At 37.4% G+C, this 12,256-nt stretch overlaps 1 protein-coding gene across 3 annotated transcripts in view; it reads right to left on the bottom strand.

Moving 5' to 3' along the window:
• Positions 1-12,256, bottom strand: part of CDH24 (cadherin 24) — a 103,584-nt gene that overhangs the window by 26,704 nt on the left and 64,624 nt on the right. For all 3 annotated transcript variants that reach the window (XM_082264309.1, XM_082264310.1, XM_082264311.1), the window contains 3 exons: positions 6,869-7,163; positions 5,191-5,310; positions 859-1,026 (listed from right to left, as the gene is read on the bottom strand). In XM_082264309.1, coding sequence (XP_082120435.1) covers positions 859-1,026; positions 5,191-5,310; positions 6,869-7,163 — 583 coding nt within the window. The remainder of the gene's footprint in view (positions 1-858; positions 1,027-5,190; positions 5,311-6,868; positions 7,164-12,256) is intronic.

The following is a 12,256-nucleotide window of genomic DNA, read 5'->3' as shown; positions in this document are numbered from 1 at the left end:
CATTTATATTTGTTGTGACTCAGATGGGTGCTGGGGGTCCTCCCACTGTCAAATAGATTTGTAAATAGCTATCTTCTGTCTAGCTGTCAGTGAATAAGTATTTTTTACTTGGCCATTAGATAAATTAAGGGGTCCACAAATTGGACTATCACAGGAGACTTCTGGTAAGTACCACTAATGACCACTGTAGCAAATAGTTATAAATTAAGGCTACTTTTAACCCAGTGTGGGATATGCATGCATTGAAGAGTACTTTCTACTGAGCAGACATCAACAGATAGCAAGATTTAAATTTGTCAGAATTTCCAGATGGCCAGTCCAAGCCCACAGGCTTACTATTTCCTAATTGTATAATTTAAACTTGTATGTGTATATTCATAAATAAAATAAAATAGAATTAAGAAAAAAAGTCCCCGGCTGGTTTGCTAACGCAAGGTTTCACGGGCTGGAATTTACAATAGAAAGCACAAACACAGCAGCTAAGCTTAAGATAAAATGCTTTAATTCCTTTTATTGGCATAATCAGAGCTACTTCAGCCACTGGCTAAGTCAGACTTGTCAGGATGTAAACAAGGAAAAAACTGCTTATAAGGTTTTGGTATTATATATGATAAGTTCCACAGCTGGAACTAAAAGAAAAAAACATTTTTTTGAAGCAAGCTTTGTGTGCTATCACAACCCTACATAGTGTATATGGTTTTATCTGCCATGCTTCTAGTGCTGACCAGATATCAGATTGGTCAGTAAGGGTAACACCTCTGCTGGTCTTTTCTGATAATGTTTCATAAAGTTATACATTCATAATTCCCATATTGTGAAATAAAAATAAACGATGACATAAAAGTTCAATATCCTTACTTTGAGGAAATTTAGGCGGATTGTCATTTACATCTGTTAAAGTGACTGTAACTGTGGTGGAGCCCGAGAGACCTCCTACATGGCCTCCCATATCCTTAGCCTGGATGACAACAAGGAATTCATCTTGGGTCTCACGGTCCATATTTGGGATAGCAGTGCGGATCACACCTGGAGAAAAAGCCATGATTTTAGAGATATTACAATGTCAGAAAAACTAACAACAAAACCTTTTTAAAGACTTCAGAACAGTAAATACTTTTGTCAAGTTTTTATTGCATTACATGACCCTGCTGGGGATATTTCATCTCAATGCCTTTGACAATAAGACAAGAAATAGGGGAACAGTTGTCACTAACCCAGGAAGACACAGACAGTAATAAAAACCACTAAATAGCCCTTCCCGACAGAAAGCAATAGGGTTGCACACCACAGGAAAATCAAGACAGTGCTTCTATCCGCTCCCCAGTATATCCAAATCTTTTTTCTAAAGTTTTGCCTAGAGTGGGGCTTTAGGGTAGAAAAAAAAACCAAAGCAATAACATACTGTACAAAACAGGTATATTTCCTTATAAAACCATCAAGCAGATTTGTGTATATATATATATATATATATATATATATATATACTATATATATATATATATATATATATATATATATATATATATATATATATATATATATATACACAGTATATGTCTTTTTTTTTTTTTTTTACAGAAAAACATCTCCATTAAAAATCTTTAAGAAAAAAATATTATCATATGGTAACATAATGTATAGGTGGGGATTAAAACAAAATTTCAACAATAAGTTCAACCAACATTCACCCTATATCAGCCAGTTTCTTTACCAAGCTTTTCTTGATTGCCTTTATTTATTACAGTGGCTTTTGCCAGTTTTCAAATAGGAAATAGTACCAAACAAGATTCACCCATCAGAAATAGGATTAAACAAGATTCACCATGTAAAAATTTCCTCAAACAAGATTCACCCAACATCTGTTTTGCAATAGGAAAGTACTTTACGGTACTAGTCATCCTGTTTATTATTCAGTGAATGCTACTTCCTTCTAAAATTCACCCAACACTTGCCTGTTTTTCACCTTGCACATTATTCAACCTGTTCCCTGATTTGAATTAGCAAATGTGTATTTAAAAAATGCTTCTTTTCTTTGGAACTGTGGATTTTTCCTTTTGCATATGGAGAATGCTGAATTTGTGTTTTAAAAAAAAACAAAACAGCATTTTCCGGCTCATTGAATGATCCCCCCCATGACAAGAATGTTGGTCTTGTATCCCCATATCAAGGGCGCTACTCCCAATATCTTCAACACTGGGGGATGCTTTCAGGGGGGGGTTCTTCGCAAAAATTGGGGTCCAGAAGGTGGTATTCGCAAACGAGAGGCCTATCTGCTATGGCAGGGGTGTCCAAACTATGGCCCTGCAGCTGTTTAGGAACTACAATTCCCATCATGCCTAGTTATGTCTGTGAATGTCAGAGATTTACAATGCCTCATGGGACGTGTAGTTCCTGAACAGCTGGAGGGCCGTAGTTTGGACACCCCTGTGCTATGGGGTCAAGTAGATGGTCAGCCCATCTCTTGGATCCTTAACCAGTGTTTGCAAGTAAGTGAAAGTTGTAAAAAAAAAAAAAAAGACACCACACACAAATAAACTTCCCTTATTCCCTTTTAAGGCTCCATGTACACGGGACGTTTGAAACCTCTCCTAAATACTGGAACTTGACAGCTAGTAACCAACGTTTAAAAACGTCCATTTTGCCGCATTTACATGCCGCATTTATGCACATTTACTGGCGTTTACGTTTAGAAGCATTTTTACAGTGTAAAATGGTCAGAAATGCATCCCCATTGAAAACACCTACAACTTAAACGCTTAAAAACGCAAGTTACCGCGTGTAGATGCGTTTGCACGCTGTTACAAGCATTTGGCGTTTCAAATCCCAATAAACTTCCGTCTGAATGCATTTTTTGCTTTAAAAAAAAAAAAGGCCACTAAACTCAGCAGCCTCTAAACGGCTCAGTGTACATGGACAGATAAGAAAACATGGAGGATAGTTCAGGGGCTGCTGAAAAAAATGCCCAACAGCTCCTAAACGTCCGTTTATCAACAGCAGTGTACATGAGGCCTTAAAATGAATATTTACCTATGCCCCCAAGCACATAATACTGTGTCTAGCATGGATATCAGCATATGAGAGGGGCTGCATGTTTGCAGCTCTCTTGCTATGGCAATATTAACCTACATTTGTTTTTTCCAAAATGTTTATTTCTTCAAAATATTACATTACCCTCCCATTGTTAAAGCACTACACAGCCTTCACCATTTCAGCACCATGGAAAGCATGTTGGCGAATGAATGAAAGAAGATTCCTATTAACAAGATTCACCCCAAGATTCATTCCTTCAAAGATCTATGCATAAGTCAAAAATAACTGCTACTGTACTACTAAGATTCATCCTAGCAAGATTTGATCTAATAAGATTTTCCCAGTGAATACATAATACAAAGGACTAATCCTAGGAGGAAATGCTGGGTGAATCCTATCAAATCTAATTTCATAATTAATATGCTTGTACCAGAATATAATTCAGTTTTGTGTAGAATGCGGTATTTAAACAAATAACACCAAAATTAATACAGAATATTGCCATTTTATTTCCCTATTATGCTACAGAAGGATAGTAAATCCAGTACAATCATTATAAAAGAGTACCAAATAAGGACAATAATTGTTCCGAGCAAGCCAATAAATAAAAGAAATAATTAAATGCCATAAAAGTTAAGTGTAATATGCCTGGCAAGAATAATAAATTAGGCATATGGTAATTATTTTATACCAGTGTATCTGGGGTATCACACCACCTCCCCCTCACTTTCTGAAATGTATTTGAACATCTTATGTTTTTAAATTTCATCTCCTCATTAGACAGTATGGTATTAATTAAACTTTTCCATAGCTTAAGAGAACTGGATATCAGAATATTATGATGTAATGCTATGGACTTCCTCGCTATGAACGTGTCCCTTTTAAGTGTACCCTGGTGTGATGTTGCCAAGCTTGCAAAGACAAAAGCAAGAGCAGGCTTGGAAACTTGAATACCACTCTTGAATTTTCCAAGCTAATAAATAGATACTAGCGTCTAATAATCTGAATATTTCAGAAAATTATAGTAAAGAGTTTTTCCACTAAAACATGTCTTGCTGGTGGGTAAGACATTTTTTAGATGAAAAACTCTTTACTATAAATAAAAGACATTTAATAAATACCACTGGAATATTAAAGTGGAACTTTACCCATAAAACTTGATAAAAATAATGTTTATTGGCAAGAAACATACATTCCACATTAATAATTATGATACTAAAATCAGTGTGTACTGTAAATTGCCTCCAGTATTACTGATGTTTCTTCTTGTTGGAGGCTGCCATTTTGCTGTAGCCTAGAGCCCCTGAACAGCAATAAATCTTTTGGCTGTCAGCAGATTGGCCTCTACATGTTCAGCACAGTGCCTAAAAATTGATAGCAACTGAGCATGTGCAGAGTAGGGTGTGACAGTGTGTTACTGGATTTTAAACAGTATAAGCACTTATTTTTAATGTTTTCCCGCTCTACCTGTTAAAGGGGCCAACGTGAAGTGATCTAGCAGGACTTAAGTTTCTGACTAAAGCAGGCCATACACGATGCGAATTTCGTCCTAAAATCGTATTTGCCAGTGAATTCGAACGATTTTCGTATCGTTAGTGTGATATGTGCAACATGCGATTTTTCGTACGACTGCAAAATTCACATATCCAACATGTTGGGTTTTTCTGAGAAAATTGTCCAAATTTCGTATCATTAGTGGTTGAGTCGTGCGATTCCACAGAACAGCACACAACTGCGCATGATTCAGAAAAGATCGATCCGGAAGGAAAATAAAAAGAATAACAACACAAACGAGTGTTCGTCAGAAAAAACGTAACACATCAAATATTATAGGTTACAGCAAACTCTGCTGAGAGGCTGTGACGAATGGTTGTTCTGTTCGCAAATGCCGCGACCCGATTTTTAACTGTAGGGGGAGTGCCCAGTGGAGGTGTGCTTAAAAGGTCAAGACAACATTGCATCACTTCCTATAATGGCAGAAGAAACTAGTGTTTGGTCGTACGATTTTCGGATCACATTGATGGTACACTCGATGATGTACACGAGTGCCGCTTGCGTTCATCGCACGATAAATCGTACGAAATTCGAAACGTCTATGGCCTGCTTTAAGCTCCACTTTAATTATTTATTAGTCACACAAGTGCATTCATTGAAAGGTACCTGTTTGTGGATCCACAGAGAAGTATGGCTGCCCTTCCAGCACAGTGTACACAAGTCTGGCACTGTTGCCATATGTTGGGTCATCAGCATCGCTGGCTGTCACTTGGATCACAGAGGTCCCTGTGAGATTCAGTTTGATTAATTTTTATCAGCAAGTTTTAGTTACATAAACAGTATCTAAATATCAGTACACCATTTCCTTTTATACAGTATAACAGTAAATGGATTTGATTTAACAAACTGGAGGAAATAAACTTGTTTGTCTTACCAAAAGTAGTCAGTAAACCTTCAGGTGTTTTTTTTTTAGTGCAGATTTTAAAATGAAAACAATCACCTGTCTAGTAATTACCAGGGTGCCAACTGGCTCCCCCATTAAAAATTGCACAGTCTGTGTTTCCAGCAATATGGAAACCTAGGTTGCCATAAGCAACATGTAAATGTTTTCTATCTGCCTTTTTGCTATGACTGGTAATCATAGTTTATAATTAGTGATTCCATACTGCTTGTATGTGGAAGACAAAGATAAAGAAAAATTAAAGAAATTGGGAAAAAGTCAACACCTTCTTAGCCAGAGTGTTCCCTCATACCATAAAAGACAAGAAAAAAGTAATTTTGATTAAACCAAAGTGTCCCCATTGGAAGATTTTCCCTCTATTCCTGTTCCCGTGGTAATTTAAAATTGCTGTATTTTCCCTGAGATTCTATTTAGGTGACATTAGTAACCAGGACAAGTAGAGAGTGCAAATCCCTCCAGTGTGGAAATAGACAGCAAGAAAAACGTTTTAGAGTTTCTAACACCTGACAAAAAAGATTTTAGCTTTAGAAAGATTTAAAGGCTGAATCATTATAGGCTGGAAATAGGCTTTTCATATGAATGTTCCTACAAAAAAATCTCTCCAGTACATTTGATAATGCCATCAAAGATTTGACATAAGTACTTCAATTTTGATTGTTTCAATTTTGGAAAGAATGGAATTTCCCAAATTAAAATCATTATACATTGCTAAAAATGCATTCATTAGAGAAAAACATTTCCCATCCTAATCATTTGAATTTTGTTGTCAATTGACCTCCACTAGCCATCAAAAAATTGAATGATTGCTTAAAAAAAAAAAACAGATGTTTTTTTTTAAACAAAATTCTAATTGTGTAATAAGATCGTGCTCTAATTGCAAAAAAAAAAAAAAAATGCTGATATGATTGCGTATTTGAGCATCCTAGACAATGGTTGTACAACAACTGCCATTGTATGCAATTGTTGTACAATTGCTTCTATAACCAGAAATTTAGCATTCACATCTTGGCCATAGTAGTTGTAACAAACCTGCATAATCCATTTGTGTTATTATATCAGGGCACCAAATAAAAGATCTTCTTTTCAGTTAATCTAGAAAAAATGTGTTTTGTTCTGTTTCATTTTAATCATCTCTTCCTACCCTCATTGGACTTAAGTTGTCAACACAGTTTGCAGATCTCTTCTATCTGTTATCTAAAATCAACAGTTCTGCACTAAATGTTGTGTGAATTCATTGCCCCTTCTCTCTAGCAAACTGTCACTTTCATAGAATGAGTAATTATCACTGACACCTCTGCGATGTGAACACATAAATCTCCAGCCTCTAATATCTCCATTGCTTAATACATGTCTAAACACAAAGACCTCAGGTTCCCCCCTCACCTACGTTGGACATCTCTGGCACAGAGGCCCGGTAGGGAGGGTGCAGGAAAACAGGGGGGTTGTCATTAATGTCTTGCACCTTGATGATGAACTGAGAGGGGGGCTCAAGTGGTCGGAGGGTAACCTTGTCCACAGCTTGTGCCAGTAGAACATATTCCTCCTTTTCTTCCCGATCCAAGGACTTTGTTACATGGATATTGCCAGTTTTATCATCAATAACAAACACAGAACCAGCTCCCTCTCCAGTCAGGATATATTTGGCTCGTCCTTCCCCTCGATCAATATCTGTGTGAAGCTGTGAAGCCATAATACAAGTTACTCAAAGCTGTTATCAAAGTAATAAGCTCAGCAAGCTTTAATAGCAAACTATTAAACCATATAGTTGTGCAGTAATCCATATCAACCAATCATAACCCAGCTTAAGTAGTTTAAAGCAGATCTAAAGTAAAAATATCCTGCCCACCCTGACAAGGCATGGTATACCTTGGCAGCATAAACAGCTGCGCTTCTATGCACGGGCACTTGGTCACATGGCCAAAGGCAGTTGTTACATGGTCTTTTCGAAGACAAAGTTAATCCAATCAACATCTCTGCCTCAACTTTGATCCACTTTGAGCACAAGATCATTGCCTTGGTTGTAAACCTCGTGAAATAAAAAATGAATAAAGGATATCCTTCTTTAGTGTGTACTTGTCTCAATCCAAAGCACTTAGTGTGAGTTCTGTCTCTTTTTTCACTTCTCTGCTATCTGCCTGAGTCACCTCTGACAGTCTATGCTGACACCAGACCATCCCAGAGACAGCCCTGTCCCCCTCCAGCACGCAGTAGGTGATTGACAGCTTCAGCTGTGCATGTTTCCCTGTGTAGAGGGAGGGGGTGTGACCTATCCCTCCACTCAGGTCTCAGATTACACTTAGCTCCCTGCTCAATGCTGTGCAGTGTGTGGCGTCAGATACTGGCCCCCTGCCTTCTGGAGCAGAGAAATGTTGTGTAAACTGGGCAATTTGAACTTCTGTAGAGGAGAGAATGCTGCAGATAAAAATGTACAACCTATTTAGGACTATTTGCTTCATCTCTTTATACCACCTGATGCTGTTTAGTCCAGTGGGTATATGTAAGGGTTTCCAAAAGAGGTTGTAAACCCCATTTTTTTTTCAACCTGCAAGAGAAACACATAATACTTACCTTAGAACGAGCCCCCCACCGTGCCTTATCATAGGCTTACCTATAGGTACAACTTGCAGAGGAGGGTTTACTTCCTCTTTAAGGCAGTGGGTAGTTGGAGCCACATTTTTGACTATAGGCCTAATTTAAAGTAATGACACCATTCTTAGAACTCAATAACCTTTTTCAATTCAAATCTAAAATTTACTCCTTGTAAGATCTTGACAGTTTTGTCATGATTTAATATTACCTATTATTAAAAATATTTAATTGTAAGTATTAGTCATATGGGAGATGTTTTTTTCTCTACTCACAAATATAACATGAACTTATAGCTGGTAAAATACTGTAGACAACAACCGAAAATTGTACATTTACTGCAAAGAAAATGGAATTTCACAAATGTGTATCTAAATAAATAATTTGTGTCTGCTGTTTGCAAAGATTCTATCACATTTTTGTTGAATCCCTTTGCTAGGGTTTTTTTTTCTGTAGGACCATATTTTGGGACCTTATAGCAAACTCCTCTTTGTGCAAGGAATAGAGCGAATGGTTCAAAATTCTCCGTGAAGTGTTGCAGAATCTTTTGGTGTTATATAAATGAATAAAATAAATACAAGTAAATAAGATTTCTTTTGATTAGCTGCTATGGGTTATTACACTTTGCACATTGCATTATTAAATAAAGGCATATGTTTTATTCAGATCTAATCCCTAATGATTGTATCTTGTTTACATTATACTGTTTTCTGCAATCACAGTTTTTTTTTTTCTGCATTCTACCAAACTATTACTGAACGGTTTACAAGCCGCAAATTTCATTCAGACATAAGCCTGCCCAACTGGAGCTTGTAATCTAATTTTCCTTCCACAAAAGTACAAAGACACAGCCTGGCGCCCATTTAGTCAGAAGCCAATTAACCTACCAGTAGTTCTTTGGCCTGTAGAAGAAAGCTAAAGTACCTGAAAAAGCCTGCACCAACATAGAACATATGAGAAAATCAGTATATTCATTGTAATGTAGAGAATACATAAAGATACATAAAGATTTAACTTGCTATCTATCACTTAATCAATATTTAGGAGGATTTTAAAGCTGCCCATACACTAATAGATTGTTTTGTTATATCTGCAGGCTGTATGGAAAAAAATCTTACAGATTCCTCCATCCACCCTAAACAGAGCAGTGAGGCCCATGTATTCTGACAGCCAACACAAGCAGTTGCCAGAATAGTGTGGGCACTGTCAAACACTGACTACAGCTGATTGGCCACAGTCAATGCTTGGCCAAGAATTATCCAGCTCTGTTGATTTTCATATCAAAGGATGTCAAACGAGGGGAGACCTCTCAAGGCTTATTTTTCAGCTGGTTAATCAGAACTCAATCAGTGTATGGCCAGCTTTACTGTTCTGTCCTAAAAAGACAAGTAAGGCAACAGACCTTACAGTAAGTTGCTGACAAACCAGTATTGCCTGTTTTTTTCGGCCGTTCTTGGCACCAATCCCAGCACAAAATGGCCTCTTACTTTCAGTGAAGAGAATATAAGTAAAGATTTTCAAGGGGTAATTTAGTATTATAGGTTACAGCTTAGGGGTTCATTTAGGGCTTAGGTAAAGTTTTATATCTTTATTTGAGTGGAGTTTTTGGTGTAGGGCAGGGGTTCTCAACCTTTTAAAGAGTGAGTGCCACTTAAGTGATTTAGTGGTCTATGTGTTCCCCTAAGGTTCAGGGCCAGGGGATGTATAGTGTAACGGAACTGCAACCCACACTGTACTTATGGACTTTCTTCAGTATACGGCTTCCTCCCAGTCGCGAACATAGATATCACATTTTCCAGCAGCCCCCATACAAAGCTAGCCAACAACTTAGCTTCTTCTGGAACTTTCTCTTTTATTGAACAATGTACACAGTTTGGACAATGTTCACAGCATGGACATCGCCCTCCTCAATAGATTACCACACACAGGTCAGGGGTTGCCTGATTACGTTATCATATGCAGATGAAATTGTATACAGAAAAAGAAGTAACCTGAACTAATTATCTAGCCATTTGGACAGAGACAATATGTGAGTTCATTAACAATTAACAATGGGACAGACAGGCTTATCAGAATTCACATTACCTCAATACACAAACAATAGGGTGAGTCTGTCTCTGACATTGAAGCACATGGAACAGAAACCCATGTGATTAGCTCTTTCAATGAACATGTTCAGAATCAAACAGGAATAGTCCTCACATCCTCACATATTTCTCGAGATACATGGCTGACAAATATTACTGTCCCACTTGAAGCAATCCAAACCATATTCCCAGTGTTCATTAATTATCTGTCTTTCACTCCCAGTGACCGTGAGTACCATCACATATAGCATCACTTTAATTATGAATTTGATTTTGGCTGTATAAACTGCTATACTAAGAACCAGCTGGTTGTCAGGCAGGACCCAAAAACCAAAATACCAATGGTAAAGGTAAACTTTGGGGAAAATAAACCTATTGTAATTCTTCTGTGCTATGATAACACATGTGGCTGCAGGCAAACAAAGTTTGATATACCCAAACCTAAACACTTATAATATCATGAAATGATGAAGCACCAGTGAATACAATAAAAAAAGTACAAAAAAGTAGTAAATAAACAGTTTTTAATGTGCCAAGCTTGAATTTATATGGATTTTGAGTTAGGAGAGACTTCACGCACATTGAACCTTGTTTTTTTACTGATTTTTTGTATGTTTTTATTGTGTTCACTGGCACTGTATCATTTTATGATACTATAAAGGTAATCTGTTATTTTTTTTCTTAATATTTGTGAACAGGATCATCTTAAATATACTCTCCTGTTAAACATGTCAGAACCTTTTGCTCAATCTGTCCACATTACATCATGAAAATGTAGGTTAAATGTAAACTAAGTGGACTTGAGGTGCAGTGCGTTTTGAAGAGCTTAGGTAGTTCACCACCCAGAGTTGCTTGTTAATATGACTTAATATGACCAATTTACTATTTAGAATAATGTAAATAGTTGTGGGCTGCCATATTTTTGTACAACATACTGTATGGACTCTCTGTGTACTAAATACAGAATAATGATTGCATATGACCGATCCTATCACAGTTAAAGCCTACAAATAACTAGAGACCATTTAAAAGCTTTAGGATAGATGAAGCCAAACCTAGACCTTGAGCTACATGGACGCTACATTTGGATCTCTTGCTCCTGACTAATGCAACTATTTGCTGTGTCACCTCATTAGGCTAGGGGTACATAGGGGATTTTTAGTAGTTCAATCTTGTTGCTAAATTCACTAGGGACCCATCACTAGGAGTGGCAATTGTTCTCTAAAAAGATGGAACAAATGGCTCCCTATGGAGTGAGCTACACAGGGTAAGCAAAGCAATAAAGTCTTTGCATGGCTTGTTCTGTGATTTGTTTGCTGAGCATTAACAACGATGCTGACTGTTACATGTAGTGCCAAGATAAATGTACTCTCTAATATCTGCATATCTTTAAATACTGTGTTGTTGCCAGGTCATCTGGGTGCAATAGTTTGCACTTTTCACTTCGTAATGATGTCTAAAGGTCCATAATCATCTATAGTCCAGCTAGGCTGTGAGTTGGCATAAATCTAAGCTAAACCTTTAATAGCTCAGTGGAGACTTAAATCCTGCCAGTGCCAGCCTGGGCCTAAATGAGCCATAGCCAAGAAGTAGTGACCCACATGCAGGTCTGCAACTACAGTTTCCTTAGCTCAGCTGTGCTATAAATTTTGTATATTGTAGCCAGTGCTTATTTGGTATGGCGGTAGAGTTATTTTATGATGTTATTAACCCAAGATTTAGCAGGGCACGGAGCTCTCAAGAGTTTTCAAAAGCCTGCAAGCCCTCTTAAAATGTATATAAAAGAATACACATGCAGCACTCTTACACAATGAACCAAAAGTCCATCATAGTTCAGTTAAGAGCCAAGGATTAATAGACACACCACAAGTGTTTTATTCACACACAGAGTGATCTGAAGATGTCCTCCACCGGTATCACAGCACTCCAAGCCTCCCACCCTCTGTTGTGGACCACCCACATAGAATGGTCAGCAGTGCTCATTCAATACATCCAGAGTAGCTTCCAGATATACTGTACTCAGATCCTTAGGACCAGAAAGCTAAACTAGTGGCTAATTTAGACCATGCAGCACAAAGGGATGTAGAAAATGTATATG

This window comes from Pelophylax lessonae, assembly GCF_965119305.1.
Source record: "Pelophylax lessonae genome assembly, chromosome: 1".
NCBI lineage: Eukaryota > Metazoa > Chordata > Amphibia > Anura > Ranidae > Pelophylax > Pelophylax lessonae.
This window is presented reverse-complemented; position numbering and strand designations above follow the sequence as displayed.